The sequence below is a fragment of the Simochromis diagramma genome, unplaced genomic scaffold (assembly GCF_900408965.1).
Source record: "Simochromis diagramma unplaced genomic scaffold, fSimDia1.1 OVJJ01000685.1, whole genome shotgun sequence".
Taxonomy (NCBI): domain Eukaryota; kingdom Metazoa; phylum Chordata; class Actinopteri; order Cichliformes; family Cichlidae; genus Simochromis; species Simochromis diagramma.
In genome coordinates, this window is record NW_024387477.1 from 3,520,386 (window position 1) to 3,539,063 (window position 18,678).

At 42.3% G+C, this 18,678-nt stretch overlaps 2 protein-coding genes across 3 annotated transcripts; both read left to right on the top strand.

Annotated features, from left to right (window-relative positions):
- The first annotated feature begins 1,874 nt into the window (after nucleotides 1-1,874).
- On the top strand, nucleotides 1,875-12,374 carry slc7a2 (solute carrier family 7 member 2). Of its 2 annotated transcripts, none has more exons than XM_040015160.1 (12): nucleotides 1,875-2,151; nucleotides 3,287-3,664; nucleotides 3,750-3,905; nucleotides 4,815-4,980; nucleotides 5,114-5,250; nucleotides 5,331-5,553; nucleotides 6,669-6,805; nucleotides 8,794-8,896; nucleotides 9,351-9,562; nucleotides 9,673-9,839; nucleotides 9,940-10,048; nucleotides 10,976-12,374. In XM_040015160.1, exons 2-12 carry the CDS (start codon nucleotides 3,295-3,297, stop codon nucleotides 11,155-11,157), a joined length of 1,962 nt encoding a protein of 653 aa, XP_039871094.1. In that variant the 5' UTR covers nucleotides 1,875-2,151; nucleotides 3,287-3,294; the 3' UTR covers nucleotides 11,158-12,374. The 2 variants fall into 2 exon arrangements, with proteins under 2 accessions (XP_039871094.1, XP_039871092.1); XM_040015158.1 differs by lacking the exon at nucleotides 6,669-6,805 and adding an exon at nucleotides 6,273-6,412 and having other exon boundaries at nucleotides 1,876-2,151.
- Nucleotides 12,375-13,066: 692 nt separating this feature from the next.
- On the top strand, nucleotides 13,067-18,035 carry pdgfrl (platelet-derived growth factor receptor-like). The gene is made up of 6 exons (XM_040015161.1): nucleotides 13,067-13,311; nucleotides 14,282-14,552; nucleotides 14,632-14,783; nucleotides 15,767-16,060; nucleotides 16,599-16,735; nucleotides 17,709-18,035. The coding sequence occupies exons 1-6, from the start codon at nucleotides 13,257-13,259 to the stop codon at nucleotides 17,892-17,894; spliced, it is 1,095 nt and encodes a 364-aa protein (XP_039871095.1). The 5' UTR covers nucleotides 13,067-13,256; the 3' UTR covers nucleotides 17,895-18,035.
- Nucleotides 18,036-18,678: the final 643 nt, after the last annotated feature.

Consider the following 18,678-nt stretch of genomic DNA (forward strand, 5'->3'; position numbering starts at 1 on the left):
TAATGCGTGGACGTTTGTGATTTTTGACATTTTCTGCAGGAGTGTGACTCACTAAAACAACCGTCTACACTGCACAGTGACCCAGATACAGACAGGAAATCACTTTCAGTAGAGCTCCGAGTGACTTTTCCTTCAGCAGTGGTCTTTGTAGCTCATAAAAACAGCATTATGTCAAACTAAGAACAGGTAATGTCTTTGGGCTCGAGTCCCCAGACTGTTCTTGAAAAGCAATATAAAGAGGCTTTACGCCATTCCATGAAATTCGGCATCTAAACCACTCTGGCCTTCTAAGCAAATGCCTAACCTGAGTTTCTCCTTTGACTTTACAGTGAGCTACACGATGATGCTGGTTCAGCTCAGTATGTCTGATCTACAGCAGCAGCAGCATTTTAACACACTGGTTTGCCACCCTGAACTTTTCTTTGCTCATTTTGCTGTTTTCTTATTTGACATAAAAAATGATGTCTTGTTTTTCATTACTTGAAGTTATCAGTGGTATCCTCCAACCCTGTAACTTTGGCATTTTCACATAAATGTGTCCTCCTGTTCCAGACATTTATGTTTAAATCTGGGCATCTCTGTCATTGCAGCCTGGCTTATCAATAATTGTTCACTCTAACATTTCCTGGTGACAGTAGTGTTAACTGGACCGTGTTAACGAGTCCTGCTATCTGCAAGACAAACACCACTCAATCTGTTGACCATATTCACGTTTTTGGAGCTGGTTCACTCAGCCATCAGGGCATCCAATTGGCTTCACACAATTAGCACATGTCAACAATGAAATACAGCGAGCTCGGTGGGTCCTTTCCATCCTTTCCATGGTTACAGTGTAAACGGTATGTGAGGAAAGCTCGTCCATTCCTAAAAGCACCAAACAGCACAGTTTAAAAAAGAAAAAAGAAAAATTGCTTTAACCCTCATTTCAGTCCATATGAATGTGAAGAGCATGAGCATTAAATGCTGTGTCTCCTGTTAGCGCACTACTAAGGAAAACTTTGCTTTCCCATCAGCATGCCGGTCAGCTAATCCGCTCCTGCAGCCAGGCTCGGTGGGCAATCGCCCATGATATTTGGCTGCTTGGCTGGATGGCCAAACTGAGAGAGAGTTTGTTGTTGTCATGCTGTCGAATCTCTGGTCTGTGGATTGGACGTGTTTCTAGGGCCCAGCTGCCACCTTCCCACTGAGGTTTTAAGCTGGTTTGAGCTGGTCCTGGCAGAAAAAATAAAACGCAGTCTCCGCTGCAAACTCGACCTTTAGTTGTAATTTGCAGGTCGTGTTTGATGGAAAAATGGGACTTTGTTTTTCCCTCCAGGAGCTGGAGCTCATAAGTGAAGCTCCTGTGGAGATGCCAGGCGTTTCTGGAGGCGTACCATGGCGAGCTGTTATTGATTTTGTAGTCATGGGTCATGGCTCAGGGTACATTGAGCAATATCTGTCTTCCATTAGGAGGATTTGCACTACTTCTACACCCTTCATTGACCAATCAGGGCTTTTAGCAGCGCTTCTGTGGGCTGCACTGGGTAAACAGTACTTGTGTTTATCAGAGAAAGTTGCCCAATCATGTTGCCCAGTGGTCAGTAAGCGCGTGGACAGCTGGGAATTTTTAGCCTGAGTATGTATTAGAAATGACAAAAATATAAAAAATCCTTTCCCCATTACTGTAAAACCTCATTTTTTCTGTGTTATCTTGTGAAGGGAGCTTATTGTGCAGTTCCTCCACAGAATCTTACTCCCACAAACCAAAAGCATGGAAGTGCCCCCCTCTCTTCCACCCATTCCCCAACCCCACTTTAATTCCCTTGGGTCCCCTCCTTTTGCGTCCCTCCTCTAGGGACGTCAGTTTAGGGGTAAGGCAGGGGCAAATCCTATGAAGAAACACTGAGCCACTGAGGGGAGGAGTGAAAACTGCTGCTCTGTATAGTTTATGTGACAGCACAGTGAATGAGCGCTCAGCACACTGGAGAGATTTGAGGCTCCAGCGCAGATCTGTAGGTGTAGTCTCACTTTTACCTGAGCTTCACTGTGCAGCTGATCTCTCAAGGTTCTCGGCAGAAGCAAGGCAGAAGAAAATAACTGAGACTTCTAGCAGCTAATTTTGGTTCTGTGTCTCAGCGTGAACCCCTCAGTTTCCTACTCATCTGTTCTAAGGTAGGTCCGCATGTCTAATGAAGTAGAAACGTGTTCAAACATTTGAACGTTTTTTGTTTTTGCAAACTAACAGTTTCGCTGTGAGGACTCTGGTGAGCCTCACTTTAAGATCCGTACCACATGTTGCATGCAGTCATGGCACAATCTAAAAACACACACGACGTCTTTCCCAGCAAACTACAACTTCTACTTCACTATACTTTAAGCAAAGCTGGACTTTTACTTGCCAAAATCTTATTTTGCTCTCTGCTATCTTCACTTTCCATCCACTGTATTTATGGAGATTCTGTGATGCAGCCCTCATTTTAATATTAATGAGCCATCACATTGAAAATTAATATCTCCTGATATTAAATAGAAACAAATACAAATCTGCATTGCAAAAGACATCAATGTAGATTTGGACGGTTGTCATTGCTATTTTATGGTCACGATGATCAAAGTTTAAGTTTGAAGAAAGAGTTCTAACGCCAAAGAGAATGAGCAGGAATTCATGATGGAGCGGGAGTATTCATGCCTATTTAACATATTGTATTCATGCAAATATTTTTAGACAGCTTCCCCATCGATCTCATAAATGGAACAAGAGACATTTGAATGAACACAAAGGAGGCTGTACAGTCTTTTAATGTTCTTTATATGCAATTAGTACAGAAGGCTGCAGGAATGTCTTTCATGAATGCAGCTCTTTGAGTAGTTAGAGCTGCACGATAATCCTGAACAATGCATTCTGATAGGAGTCTTTACTGTATGGACCTTTTGCCAGCAACAGCATTTGGCAGCATTCCTAGAATTCATAGTTTGCAGGGTTAACGTTTCTTTTGACCCCCCACCTTTTGGTTAATCTCACAGGTTGTGCAACCTGTGATTTGTCAGCAGAGAACAAGCTGTAAGTTCAAACTGCAGAGCAGGTGCAGCTAACTCAGACTGCACTTGCACACTGCCCTTTTGGTTTCGCAGTTCTGGAGCCCTGTAGGGAATTTTTAAGACGTGATTTTCTTTCTCTTGGTTGCACTGTGATTTTGACAGGTTGGTCTCAAGTATTAATATTAAAACTATTAAATCATCAACTCATGCCCCACAACATGTGAGCAGACTGGTTTATTCAACATTTTTCTTCGCTCTCTGATTTCAGGTGTCAACATGCTGAAGCAGGTTCTGTCATTCAGCCGCTCCTTGGTGCGAAGGAAAGTGGTCGACCTAAACAGCCTGGAAGACTCCAAGCTCTGCCGCTGCTTGGGAACCCTTGACCTTATTGCTCTGGGAGTGGGCAGCACTCTGGGGGCTGGTGTGTACGTACTGGCTGGAGAGGTGGCCAAGGGAGACTCCGGTCCCAGCATCGTCATCTCCTTCCTAATCGCCGCCATGGCCTCTGTCATGGCCGGCCTGTGCTATGCCGAGTTTGGCGCCCGAGTCCCTAAGACCGGCTCCGCTTACCTTTACAGCTATGTCACTGTAGGCGAGATTTGGGCCTTCATCACTGGTTGGAATCTAATCCTTTCTTATGTGATCGGTGAGTTAGGGGCAATGCTCAAATTTGTTTTTATGTAAAGAAGACACCGGCTCTCCAATGGCGTATTTTCTTTGTTTCCTCACAGGCACCTCCTCAGTTGCCAGAGCATGGAGCGGCACATTCGATGAAATGATAGGAGGACACATAGAGATATTCTGTAAAACCCACTTCAGCATGAATTCTCCCGGTTTGGCCCAGTACCCTGACTTCTTTGCGGTCTGCCTGATTCTGCTGCTCTCTGGTAAGGCAGCAAAACAAAAGCTGAAAATCACAAGTTTCAAGTCAAACCGTTGACACACAGGCTGCAGCGAATAAATGAAATTTAGAATTGGCTGCATCTTGAGCAAAAACAAGCTTATGAGCCACGGCTGACATAATATAACATAATCTAAAACAGGAAAGCAGGGGACTCTTGTGTTAAAGAGGGCGAGGGATCCCAGAGGGCTGTGTGAGTCTGTTAGGTGCACACATGCACCCTATTTTTGCAGCTCCTACAGATTTTGATCACTTAAGTCAAAGCACAAGTTGTGTCTTGCTCACATACAGTGATTTGGAGAATTTTGCACAGTTGCACTAGTTTTTGTTACGTTCAACCCTTTAACCCTCAAACAATTTAATCATGGTTTTTGCTCTCGGCCTGCCAATACGATGATTACATTAAGTCAGTGGGACTCAGTAACAGTCCACCAGTGTTTGGTTGTTTTTGTGAGGATGGCAGATACACTAGCTGTGCAAATATAAGATAATCCATAACAAAATCTGAGTCGGGTCGTGTCCTAAAACACAGCAAATAATTTTCTGCCTTCATTCTCTGCATTTGTTGCACGCACTGCTGTTAGTTTCATTTGAGGATTTGTACAGATATCCATGTAGTCCTGAGGAAAAGCTGTGATAAGTTTGATAATCCTCCTTCACGACAGAAACCAGTACAGACATAACCTTTTACCCAGGATGCTAATATAGCATGCTAAACAAAGCAGGTGACTTTTTTTTATAATCAGTTGGCTCAATTGTGACAATTTGCAATCAGTGACAGCTAGACTTGGATCCTTGCAGGGTTAGATTGAGAGACAGAGATAAGAGTTGTGCAGGCATTTTAAATATTCTACAGCAAGCATCTGAGCTCCCTGTTTTCTATCTACACATTCAGGACTTCTGTCCTTTGGAGTGAAGGAGTCAGCCTGGGTCAATAAAGTCTTCACATCGATCAATGTGCTCGTGCTCTTGTTCGTTATCATCTCTGGCTTTGTCAAAGGAGACGCATACAACTGGAAGATAACCGAAGACTCCCTTATAAATGTCACCATAGCTACAAGGTAATTGATTTATTTGCAAAGGCAATCCTAGACGGGGCAAAGACGCCTACCCTTTAATACATCAGTTAATATGAAACAACGTGCAGAGCATTGTAAGCAGCATTGCTTCCAGTCACGAGTGTACATGTTACAGGAACCTGTCCGTGACAGCCAATGTGAGCAGCGATTATGGCGTTGGAGGATTCATGCCCTATGGTTTCAGTGGGACCTTAGCAGGAGCTGCCACCTGCTTTTATGCTTTTGTTGGCTTTGACTGCATTGCAACAACAGGTGAGTCACGGTCGGGTTGAGTTTTAATGTGAGTTTTACGAAAGCAGAGCTTCATGTTTTCATGCGTCTGTGTCTGATAGGTGAGGAGGTCAAAAACCCTCAGAGGGCCATTCCCACTGGCATCGTGGTGTCACTGACCGTGTGCTTCTTGGCATACTTTGGCGTGTCAGCTGCCCTCACGCTGATGATGCCCTACTACCTACTGGACGAAAAAAGTCCCCTGCCTATGGCATTTGAATATGTGGGTTGGGGCCCTGCGAAGTATGTGGTGGCTGTGGGTTCACTATGCGCCCTATCCACAAGGTAACCGCTGGATTTGTTTTAACAAATCAAGCTGCATGCATTAGAAAACGAACACGTGTTGCTACAGAAAACCTTTAGATGTAATGCTACATTTGTGATCGCTGTGGACGGATAAATGGGGCTGAGATTTGGTTGAAAGTTTTGACCACATATCTCCAGGTGTGTCTTGTTAATGGATTGATTCTTCCTTCTAATCTGGGGTGTGGCGGGTGCAATATGTAATTGTGTCTGTTTTGAGACACCTGCATGACTCTGTGATGTCATTTTGACATTTAAAGCCTCTTCATTTAATGAGAAAGTTGGAGAGTGTCTCCAAACTATCTAATGGTGCAGTTTCTATTCTGTCTTTCTTCCCGGAGGGTCTATAAATCGGTTTACAATCAAGAAACCTTGTCAATCCATCTCATGGTCACATTCAGGTGAAGATTATCTGATTGGACTCAAAGCAATTACATTTTGTATTTTTGCCAGTGCCTGTAATTTATATATGCTGTTATTGTACTGACTGGCATTTTTATCCTTATGCAAGAAAAGTGCAATCCCTTTTAAAACATAATGGGATTGCACACCGCTGCTAAACTTGAAAAAATTATGATATTACCTTCAGGAAAGAAAGACGTTCAGTGTGTGTTTCAGCCCTATGTGTGTGTGATTTACTGTCCTGGTTTGGGGCTTTTGACTAATGTGTTGGTCTTGCATGTCTCTGCTATCTCATGCAGTCTGCTGGGCTCCATTTTCCCTATGCCTCGTGTAATCTATGCTATGGCAGAGGATGGGGTGCTTTTCAAAGCCTTAGCCCGAATCAATCCTAAGACGAAGACCCCACTTATTGCCACTATGAGCTCCGGTGTAGTTGCAGGTGAGAGCCAGGGAGAATCCAAGTGGGATCACTCTAAGCTAATCTTTCTCCTCACCGATCAACTGTGAAAGACACAGCGCAGTCAATGTTGGTTCTGAATCAAATTGGGCCATTACGCTTTCTGATATTAATTATCTAGCGTGTAAGGACCTTGTCATACGTCTGTATACACCTGTTGTTCTTTCACAGTTGTGCAGGTGTCATGTTTTCTTTCCCAGAAAGCCCTCAACTTAACCATCAACCCTCTTCTCCCTAGCCTATTGGGCTCCATGTTCCCTCTACCACGCATTCTCTTTGCCATGGCACGAGATGGTATTCTATTCAAATTTATGTCCAAAGTGAGTAAGCGCCAGTCGCCTGTGGCTGCCACCATGGCGGCAGGTACCACTGCGGGTAAGCTGCCAGATCTATCATGGGGTTGTGTCGTGGTGTTTTTCTTTTTCTTTTAAAACAATCTCTCTACAGATAATTGTTTGGTGACGGTGACTGCATGATAAACTGGGTGATGGTGTTTCCACAAGCATGTGACAAAACCAACAACCCAGTTCAGAGAGTTTCCATCTCCAAGGATATTGTCTGATTTTAAAAATGTTCACCACATGTCCACAAATCCAGCTGGCTACTTTTTGAAAAAGAAGCTAGAAAGTAACTAAATACAAGTGCTGGCAATAATAATAATAATAATAATAATAATAATAATAATAATAATAATGGAAGAGTTTTAAACAGGCATGGTTAGGAAGATACACAGAGACACAGATATCTGCTAAGTAAATAACACAAGTACTGGCAGTTGATGGTATTTGTTAAATAATTCAATTAAAATGCTCCAAAAGGGAACAACACCACAACCATGATGGAGAGCTCCAGTTAGTGCAGAGGGAAGGTAGCAGGAATAAAATATTTTCTTTGCTCCAGGCTGTACACGTTTCCTCATGCTGGTTATCCATTTGGACATGGAAGTAAACTGGAAGCAGCTTCAAGTGGCCATTTGGGCAACTGCAGCTGGCTTATTCAGCTCTGGAGGTGTTGCATTAGCTTCAGCTGTACTTTGTGTTTGGGCACAAACAGCAAAGACAAGTGTTCAGCATGCTAAACTATTTTGGTGGACATGCTAAACAGAATCAGTCAAGTTGTCATGTACGCTAATATTAGCCCAAAGCACAGCAGCTGCTCCTGGCATCAGACTTTTAGCAGAGCAGAGAAGAGCTGAGGTGAGGTTTTCAACACAGCCGCGTAAACCTAGGCATAGGACTCACACACACACACACACACACACACACACACACACACACACACACACACACACACACACACACACACACACGCTTATCTACTTTACTGATAGTGGAGCATCACTGTGCATTCCTTCTGAAAAAAGTAAAAAAGTATTTCTTTTATAATCTAAGTATTTGAAAAAAGTTTGAATAAAATAGGATGTATTAGTTTCAAGTAGTCTGGCCTTTGTGTGTCAATGTGGTGCACATACCAGTGTTAATTTTGGATTCAGATTCAGTTTAATCGTAGTCTCTTGACTAAAACATAATTCAGTTTTAGTCATAATTAAGTCATCCAAATTATTTAAATGTAGTCTTAGTTGGATAAATGTCTAAACTAAACAGCTGAATTTAAAGTTGATTCAGTTGACTCAAATTAGATTATTTCTTGACAAAAGCGTTGATACATTTCATCATAGTTTTTGTCCTTGTGTATTTGTTTTTATTTAGTTAGCGTCTTGTTGTTGTTAGAAAACAAAGGATCGTAGGCAAAACCTATGATGAAAATGACTGTGAGACAGAATTAACACTGGCTCTCGCAGTATTTTAAAGCTCTCCTGCTGTGGATCGCACTCATCCAGCTTAGACTTGCAGTTTTGTGAAGTGGCTGGCAGATGTGAACCCTGGGAGAGACCCAGCACACCTGCACCACCACCACAGGCTATGTACTGAGCACCTGACGGTACCAAGCAGGGGAGCTTTCTTTGATATTTTTGCTTTAATATAATGTTGTGAGAAGCAGCGGACATACCACTGCTCTGTGTCTGAACCATGCTGCTGAGAAAACTTCCATACTGAGTCTGGTGCTGAGATACAAGACAAGCAACACCGCAGTATATCTCACATCAAATGACTCAATATGGAGATGAATACAGCTGTTGTGCTCTAGTGAAAACACATCTGCATGAAATTTGATTTGCATCTGGTGACTGTCACGTTCAATTAGAAGGAAATGTCTTTTCCATGTTACTGTATGTGTGTGTAAAGGGTCGTGTTCTGTGACTGTGAAAGGAATCAGTAATGATCCTACCTGTTGAAATTAAGTGTTAAGGGTGAAAGTGTTTGTGTTCATTTCTCTCCTTCTTCTTTTATTGCTTACTTTAGCCATCATGGCTTTCCTGTTTGACCTCAAAGCCCTGGTGGACATGATGTCCATTGGAACTCTGCTGGCCTATTCGCTGGTTGCTGTGTGTGTACTGCTTCTCAGGTTGGTACATTTTTAAATAACTCAAAAGTTTAACTGGAGCAGAATCATCTTTGTGTAATATCCTGCAGGGGTGTCTGTAATAGCTTTTCCAGATACCCACAGGAATGATTGCCTTGCTTGTTATTGCATCACACTGGTGATGTAAGGGCTGTGAATGGTCTGACTGTACACTGCTCAGTGGCTGCTTGAGTAAATAAAGATGTTTACTTGCTAAACTGAACTTGCTGCACACCTCTGTTGCCTGCACCACAAATATCAGTAAACACGGACACACTTTGCTTGTTCAGTCAAACTGAATCATTTAAATTAAAAAAGTCTAGCGCTTTTGTGAAAGACATACAGTAGTTGATAGATGTGCAGAAGACTGAGACTGCATCAGAACATAACACCGCCTTACAGCAGAGCAATCTGGAGTTTAAACCTCAGTAAAAACCAACATTTCTCTTTCTTCCAGGTATCAGCCAGATGGAGCTCTGGAGCGGCAGGCAAGTAAAGGTGAGAGGGATTGCCTCGCGTCTGAAGAGGGCGAGTCAGACTTGACAGAGTCAGAGTCCCACCTCAACATGCTAAAGGGAGGCAGCTCCACACTGCAGACTATTCTACACCCTCCCGAGACACCTTCCGAGCGTTCGTCCAGTGTTGTCAACATGTCCACTGGCGTTCTAGGTAAGTTCACAGTTTACGTTCTCAGTGAGGATTTTTTCTCCTGATTGACTTCAGTCTGTTTTTAAGGTTTCTGTGTCACAATTAATTGTGTGAATGTCATCAATCCACAGTGTTGGTGGTGTGTGTGATCAGCTATCTCACCACATACCACATCAACTCCGTTTTGGGTTTGGAAGTGTGGATCCTGGCCTCGCTGTCCGTGTGTCTGCTCGTCTTCAGCAGCTGCATCTTTATGGTCATCAGGCAGCCTCAGACTAAGAAGAAGGTCTCCTTCATGGTACGCACCAGCTCTGTAACTCTGGTTTTAACACTAGGTCTTTTGTTATGAGATAACAGCATCTAAAACTGATTATTTTGGTGTGATTTTTCCTTTCTAGGTACCTCTTCTGCCTTTTCTGCCAATCTTAAGCATATTTGTCAACATTTACCTGATGGTTCAGCTGAGTGGAGACACCTGGATACGTTTCTCTGTGTGGATGGCTGCTGGTGAGTGCCTTTAGCCATGAGCCAATACAAATTTTTAAGGAAGTATATTTGGGTCATATTAATAATAATAATAATAATAATAATAATAATAATGGATTGCATTTATATAGCGCTTTTCGGGGCCCTCAAAGCGCTTTACAATACCACTATTCATTCACTCTCACATTCACACACTGGTGGAGGCAGCTACAGTTGTAGCAGACTGACAGAAGCGAGGCTGCCATATCGCGCCATCGGCCCCTCTGGCCAACACCAGTGGGCGGTAGGTGAAGTGTCTTGCCCAAGGACACAACAACCGAGACCGTCCGAGCCGGGGCTCGAACCGGCCAACTCTTCAGCCACAATCACCCTGATCGTGGCTCAAGTGAAATAAATATTTAATCTGCTTTGCAAATTTCAGTCATATTATGTTAAAAGGAGGGTTACCTAATTACTTGTCAATCACATGTTGTTGACCAATGAGCAAATGGTTTCGCAGTCATACTCATCCCTCCTTGTCATATCTGTTTATTTGATCAAAGTTTCAAAATGAGATTTCAGAAACCAACGCTAAATAACCTTGATTAGTGTCTATGCTAACAATCAATAAACTTTTCTTTGTCTTTTTAAACATCAGCATGTAAAGTTGTTTACTTCTGCTGTGGATTTATACATTTTACCATGAGAGGATATGCAGGGAATAACTCTTCAAAACAGCCTCAAATGGCAATTTGAGGGGCTGCAGTTCAATTTTAGTTTATTTTTTGAAGCTTCCCTTAAGGTTTCCCTTTGGAAATTAATCTGTAAGGGTAAAGTGAGTAAGCAATGAAGATATAATAGAGCTTTAGATATGCTGGTAGATTACTTTGGTTACCTTTGAACAGAGTCAAGCTGTTCCCTGTAAGCTCTTTTCCACATCTCCCCCTGTCTCATCACCACTTTTCTCAGGCTTCCTGATCTACTTTGGGTATGGCGTGTGGCACAGTGTAGAGCGTCAGCGTCAGCTCCAGCTTCAAAGTGGCACGGCACAGGAAAACACCAGGAGCAACCAGGAGAAGCGTGACAATGTGGATGCAGAAGGAAAGGAACAGGAGTCTTTCATCTGCTCAGAAAAGACCAGCCAGTGTTAAAGGCTGCCGGCTCCTTCACAGACTGTGTGAGGGAACAGATGCATAAAAGCACACAGCAGCTATTCCTGGATGTGCCTGTATATACAGCTTCACCGTGTGTGCTTCACAAGCACATTCAGTCTGCAAAGGCAGCATCAGTATTACGTATCAGTGGCACATGATGAGGAATCGCTCTATGACTGGGATGGGACCACATCCCATGAGTCACATTTGTGAACAAGCATGGAGGGAGAATGGACAGGTAACACACTGGAGAGTGATTTTCATTTATTTTAGCGTTGAAACAGTCAGTGCAAGGCTGCAGAGAAGCTTTTCCATACACTGACAGGTTTGTACAGGTAAGGTATCAATGTAAAGTTCAATGTAGAGTTTGATACACCAGTAGCTTGGTGCAGCATTTGGTTGTTAGCCCTTTCGGATGATCATTACACATATAATTCTACTAGCTGTGTATAAATCATAATCACAAGACTTTCAGAGAAATGTACAATGTGTGAAATAGTTTTGTAGACACATAACATGTCCTGACGTGACTCACCTGAAAGCACGCCAATTGTTTGTGGTAGTTTTCAGCCATGTGTAGGTATTATGTAACAACCCATAGAAACCTCTGTTATAAGTAGTGAGATCTCTGTAACTGTTGCTGTGGTCTTATTTAACAGGTTCCCCCTGGAGTTTGTTGAACTTGTTACTAGATAAATAAAAAGATAGTTATTTGATGCAGAGCTCTCACTCTATCACATATATTTTCCTGTTTGTCTGATATTTTGCGATATTTTGATGTAGACATGCTGTTAATATAAGCTTCATGAAAATGTCCTCTGTCATCGCTGCCTAACAAAGTATTCCTGTATATAAAGTAAGCTCCTCATTCCTCATGTATATATGTATTTTTTAAACGGTTTGTAACTGGTTGCAAGAGATTTTGTGTGGTTGTATTCATTCCTCTTGGCTTTTAAGGACTGCTGGTGTTTTCCTTGGAGTGCATTTTTCCATAGAGCATTGAAGCTGTGGTTCATCGATGTGCTCCGTGGTCTAAAAACTGTGAAACAAATTCAGCAGGTGTTAGTAAGGTGTTCTGCTACAAAGAAGCTCTACACTGACGTGCAGGGGACTGCAATGAGGGTACAGGATGAAGAACGTACTGCAGAAGATGCTGTAATGGATTGTCACACCAACTGCACAAATACAATAAAATAAAATGTATTTTCCGGTAATACAGTGTCAGATGTGTCTTATCGCTTGTAATTTCCACAGGAAGACGAACTTTTTAGTTTGTATTTTTTCCTCAGAAACTTCTCAAAAACAGGAGTGTCCATAAACACACACTCTCCACTTGGGGGCGCTGCTCAAAAATTGTTCAAGAACGAAAACTCATTATTAAAAGTTAGCTCACTTTCACATCTAAACTCTATGCAAAGAGAAATACTTACATTTGTAGTTGTAATCTATGCTTTTTAATCTCATTTCAAAGAAAGTAATCCTCTTCAGGATTTGTCTCTGCAAAAACACAAGAATCAGAGAAAGAAGCAATGTGACGGCTGCAGATGTGCTTCAGTCTCATGAAAACATTGACAATGACATCAATGAAGTTCCCACTAAAAGTCTAAAGTCCTTGTTCTATGACACAAAAATAAAAAGGTATAATTAGAAAACTAAGTCAAAAAAGACCCTCCAGCTCTCTCTGGATTCCCAATGAGCTGCTCACATTTTTTCAGGTTACATGCTGGTACATATATCTAGCTATTCATAATGAGGCACTATTAATATTTCACTTTCCTTCGATATACGTATGGGCATGTGCCTTGACTTTTCTTGTCTAAAAGAAGGCCAGTTCATACTGAGGGCCAGCAGAGGGCTTCCAACTACAAGTTTCTGCTCTTCAGATCAGAGAAATGGGAGTAAACAGAGGAGCTCTGAAGTTATTTTCCCTCTTCCGTTCAGTCTGTGAGGAGGATGGAGCTGGAAATCTAAATAGGGCAACTGGAGCCTGCAAATTTCCAGCCAAGCTCCAAGCCGGACTTTCTTTACCCGCCTCACCCCTTCATAAAACCCCCCGATCTCTCTCCAGTACTTGCAGATTCCTCGACCCTCTGACCATGAACCTCTGGGCTGTGCTTTGCTTGACTCTGCTCGTGGTAGAGCTCCAAAATGGTAAGTCTCCATTTCCACATCTGTCATGTCAATTTGTTAGTGAAGAAAGATGGCTGTTAACGTAATCACGACAGCTTTGGCTGTAACAATGCAGAAGAGGGAGAATGAGACAATCTGAGGATGCATCAGGACTGGCTGGGGGCATCGGCCTATGTGGTGGGCGTAGAATGGGAGGTGCAATCACGCAGTAGATCTCACTCACAAACTGCAAAGTTTAAATTCTGTTTACACTCCCTCTGAGGTCTGCAGCCACTGACTTTAAAAAAAATCTTTGCATTTTATGTATGCAAAGTGTAAAAGCATGCAAAGGATTTGAGTTTTTGAAAGGTTTTCCCAAAGTGCTCCTGCAGAGCGACTCAAACCAGCTGGATCTAAGGTATGCAGCAGGCGTTTTTAATTATCTGGCCTGTACTACTGACCTCTCTCTGAGTTTCCATTAATGCAGCTCTGAGGAATAAAACAACAAATTCTGAAAGTCTACACTTCAGGCTGATTTTTCTTGTATTTAACAGTTTGTGTGTTTCACAGAGAACAAGAGAGCAAAAGGAGAGGAACAGCTATGGTCATACTGTGCCAGTAACTTGGACTTTTTACACACCCTGTTTTAATGTTACCACAGCTGGAGAAAGAGCAGCTAACCTAAATGGACAGAGCTGCAGTGTTATTGTGACATTGTCATTGTAACCCTAACAATCATTTTAGATCATTTTAGGGTTTTTATTTTTTATTTATATCATGGTATAAATGAGTTTATTTTTTGGTCATTTTAAAATGAAAGTCTTTGGGGACTAACTTGAGCCACCCCCAAGTGGCCATCGTAGGAACTGCAGTTTTTCTTTTGCACTTTCCCTGTTGGCTTCTTTATCAGACTTGGAAGTTATAGATATATAAGTTATATCTATCATATCTATCTATTGATCTATTTATTATTAGTTTCTCCCCTCTGCCCTCTATGGCTCTGTGTTTGCAGGTGCCTGCCAGCAGGTCAAGCGAAGAAAAGACATCGGAGAGAACCGCATCCGGCCAGGTGGGAAACGGGTAAAGGTGTGGCCTACGCTGAAAGACGGACGAGGCAGAAGCCATTCACTCCTAACGCAGGTGTTGGATAAAGGCCGCTTCCTCCGCCTGGGCCAGAGCACCATTTTGACTCCTGGGAAAAACATGGAGCTGCGCTGCAAAGGCAGCAAAATCGGATGGTCTTACCCGACTTACCTGGATACTTTCAATAACTCACGCCTCAGGTGCTGGAAGGAAACACGAGCTACTTCATGCAGTGAATCATTAAATCCGAGCATCTTATATTTTGGTTCTCGCCTGCAGCATCAAGCAAAGCGACAAGTACAGTCAGCTGATCCTGACGTCGCCCTCTGCTGCCGACACGGGGGCTTACAGCTGCTGGGTGATAGTATGTGATGGCACAGAGTGTGAGAAGGACCACGATCGCGCCTACGTCTCATACATCTATTTCAAAGGTAATTTTAAAAATTCTTTATATTTTTCTTCCAAGGAGCCAGACTTTCTTCTAACCTTTTAAAGTGGTCTTGAGCAATAATTTTCCAGGCTTTCTGAAGGTCTTCTCAAAGTTTTTCTTTGGATCTTGACTGCTTTTTAACTTGTGGTATTTTCCGCACTATAAGGCACATTTAAAATCAATTAATTTTCTTGAAAATCGACAGTGCGCCTTATGTATAAATTCTGGTTGTGCTTACTGACCTCGAACGGATTTTATGTGGTACACGGTGCTCAAAAACTTTGTCAAAAAATGTTTTAGTACAACTTTGGTAAGCTACGAAGAATCGTAGCATAAGGGAATCACTCAGGACTCACTCACCCCCTCCCTTCCTGTGCTGAATCGTAGCGTAAACGAATCACTCACTTACTCACCCCCTCCCTCCTGGCTCACAGCTTCTTCTTCTTCTTGGCTGGCAACCAATGTTAAGGAGCATTACTGCCCCCTGGCACACAGCTCAGTGGACATTTAGATGAGAATATATATATTTGACACATTTGAGGAAAATACTAATAAAATAAAATAAAAATAAATAAAATTAATGTTCCCTTTAGAAATCTTTTTTTGCTCTTTTTTGCTCTATAAAAATGGTTGTTTTTTTTTCAATCACTCATCTTAGCAGTAGGATTTACATGAAAAGAGAAACAAATTAAGTTTGAGTGAAAATGTACATTTTTTTGCACTCTCTGGTCAACTGACTCAGTGACTCAAGTGACTCAAAAAACTCGACTTGACTTTGATGAGTTACTCATTCAAACTCAAGGACACAACGACAGAGACTGTCCAATAAATTGGCCATAGGTGTTAATGTAACAACATCTGTATCTCTGTGTTAGCTCTGGATCAGATTGGCGATCTGACCAGAGTATAGCTAGCCTCTCGCCCTATGGTAGCTGGGATGGGCAAGTTCTTAACAAAAATATCAATAACTTTTTCTCCAAACAGACAAAGACAACCTCTTCGTTCCATCCACCATGCACTTTGAGATTGTGTATCTACGCCCAGACCAGCCTGCCGTGGTTCCCTGCCGTGTGACCGAGCCACAGGCTAAGACATCCCTGCACAGAGAGGTCCCCCCGGTGGAAATCACAGCAAATATGACCCAGATGGCATATGATCCCACCAAGGGCTTCATCCTGCAAAACCCTAGGCCAGAGCACCAGGGAGTCTTCTACTGCAAGGCTGAGACCATGGACACCCCTCAGATCTCCACAAAGTACCAGCTGCTTTATGTGGAGGGTGAGCACAAATCAATCACATGACACCTCATGAATAAATACAGTAATGGAAGATATAAACATGCTGCATGTAGAAACACTAACTATTGTTCTGTGGAACTAACTGCTACGCATAACCATTTATCTTACTGACTCTAAGTGGCGACAATCAACTTTTTGCAATGTTATGAATCAAGCGCTGGTTACTTCTACGACGTCTACTTTTTAAATCGGCTTCCAGGAAAGGGTTGTATTTCAAAAATGTCAAGAGCCTCTTTAATCCTCACTGCTGTGCTTGGTTAATGTGGACGCCTGCCAACTAAAGTGGAAACAGTCTGGATTTTGCAAAAGGGGGACAGATTTATGCAATGGAACTATTGTGCGGTTTAGATACAGTTAAGCTGCTGTGGCACGGTCGACTGGCAGGTGGAGAAAAATCCAGATTCAAGTATGGTTCAACAGTTTGAATACCATCAAATATTTATATATATTTATGTTGTTTTTTTTTAAATGACTTTAATACTTTAAGGAGATGGAACTTATCTTTCTCTCGATGACAGTTCCCAGTGGACCACCGTTTGTGAGCCTTGAAGCCTCTCCAGACTCTGTGAGAGGAGGCGACAACGTCAATGTAACCTGCACAGTGCTGGGAGAGCCAGATGTGGACGTGAGCTTCACTTGGACTTATCCTGGTCAGGTAAGAGAAATCCTGGACTAAAAGTCAGACCCGATTACAGGTATTAAAAATGAAAAAGATCATCGTAGTCCTTAAATGGGTAAAGTTAGCTTTTAAGAATGAATCAACCTGTTTTTAAAATGCCCTTAAAATGTACTTTTTATAATAATTATAATAATAATAATAATAATAATAATAATAATTCTGTCTAACTTTTTACTATTTAGAAAAACAACAAAGGAGTCTACAGGACAGAGCTGAGGTTGAAATTTAGACTTCATATATTTAGTTTTTTTTTTTAGTTTAATAATGCAGCATGGTGGTTAGCACTGTTGCTGCACAGCAAGAAGGTCCTGAGTTCAATTCCACCATTAGGTGGAGTTTGCATGTTCTCCCCGTGTTTGCGTGGGTTCCCTCCGGGTACTCTGGCTTCCTCCCACAGTCCAAAGACATGCAGCTTGTGGGGATAGGTTCTTTGGATAATCCAAATTGCCACTAGGTGTGAATGTGCGAGTGAATGTGAGTGCGAATGGTTGTCCGTCCATGTGTGTTGGCCCTGCGACAGACTGGCGACCTGTCCAGGGTGTACCCCGCCTCTCGCCCTATGACAGCTGGGATAGGTTCCAGCGCCCCTGCGACCCTGAAAAGGATAAGTGGAAGCGAATGGATGGATAGTTTAATAATGGTTTTAAAAGAGAAGGTATTATTTAGTTGCGTGTTTTTATGATTCATTAGCCTTGTTGTCATAAAAGTTACTCACTGCATTTGAGTATTTTCGCAGATGCCCTAAAAAACAAAAACAAAACCAATTGTGGTATACGTGATGTTCTACTTAAAAGCTGAAGGTTAGGAGTAAAAGATTCTGTTGCCACCTTTAAAAATGGATTTTTCTATTTTCTTTTGATAAAAGTAAAATGAGTTTGTTACAATTATGCTCTTTATTGTTGCTGATAACTGTCACAGTGGGAGGAAATCATGTGTTCATGTTGTGTAGGGCTCCCGACCCGTTCACATCCAGACTTCCTGGAGGCTGGTTAACAGAGGTATGGGCTACACCACGCGCGTCACCCAGAGCATCCTGATGGTAGAGGACATGGAAACCATCGACTTTGGAGAATACATGTGTAAAGCCAAGAGCCAGCATGGCGAGACAATCGTGGGGACCACCATCTCCAAATAGCCCCAAACAACCTGACCTGCTGGCTCCATCTGATATTCAAGAGTTTTTGACACATTGGTGTGTCTTTTTTTTTTTTTTAAATCTATGAAATACATGAAATCAGCATGTATATAAATAAAAATACATGTTTGCCAAGTTGAAGAGTTCATGTCATTAAAAGCAAGCTATGGACGACAGTCATTCACATACATCTATTAAAACAAATATTTAGAGGTTTCATTTTGCAGCACAACAGGGAGTCTAAGCATGCAAACACCTGAAGTCCAAAGAACAGTAAAGAGCCAATCAGCACACTCCAAACTACTCAAGATCTCAGGAACATCAGATAAAAGAAAAGTTGTTTCATAACATGCATCATGTGATCCCAGAAGTCACCAAAACTGGAAAACACAATTTTCTTAACTGTAGAATAACATAAATGAAGGTAATAGCACAAGCTCTGGGGGGAGGAGTCCTAATCATTTGGGGCTGTCATGACGACACCACATGGCTGCTGTCACTTCTGGCAGAGGGCTGTGTTGGACACCAAATCAAACATCCCTGACTAATCAGAGTTGGGCTTCATTTAAACAGAGTAATGAAGCTGTAAGAAAAAACAGAAAGGAGAGTGGCAGGAGTCAGAGTCCCGCTCTGTCTGAAGAGGAGCTGTGTGCCAGGCGGGCGTCTTAATGTGCTCCGTATGTGGAATGTGATCTGAGGCCTGCAGCTTATTTTGATCCAGTGCAACACTTGCTGATATTTCCACTTTGCTGAAAAGTTACTGGTGGTTAGGATTTTGAAATAT

Excerpts from the sequence above, each read along its gene's own strand:
- slc7a2 (XM_040015158.1), top strand. The coding sequence starts at position 3,295 with ATGCTGAAGCAGGTTCTGTCATTCAGCCGCTCCTTGGTGCGAAGGAAA. Across the intron at positions 5,554-6,272 it reads CTATGCGCCCTATCCACAAG|TCTGCTGGGCTCCATTTTCC; the intron begins GTAACCGCTGGA and ends TATCTCATGCAG. Across the intron at positions 9,840-9,939 it reads AGAAGAAGGTCTCCTTCATG|GTACCTCTTCTGCCTTTTCT; the intron begins GTACGCACCAGC and ends TTTCCTTTCTAG.
- pdgfrl (XM_040015161.1), top strand. The coding sequence starts at position 13,257 with ATGAACCTCTGGGCTGTGCTTTGCTTGACTCTGCTCGTGGTAGAGCTC. Across the intron at positions 16,061-16,598 it reads CCAGCTGCTTTATGTGGAGG|TTCCCAGTGGACCACCGTTT; the intron begins GTGAGCACAAAT and ends TCTCGATGACAG. Across the intron at positions 16,736-17,708 it reads CTTGGACTTATCCTGGTCAG|GGCTCCCGACCCGTTCACAT; the intron begins GTAAGAGAAATC and ends CATGTTGTGTAG.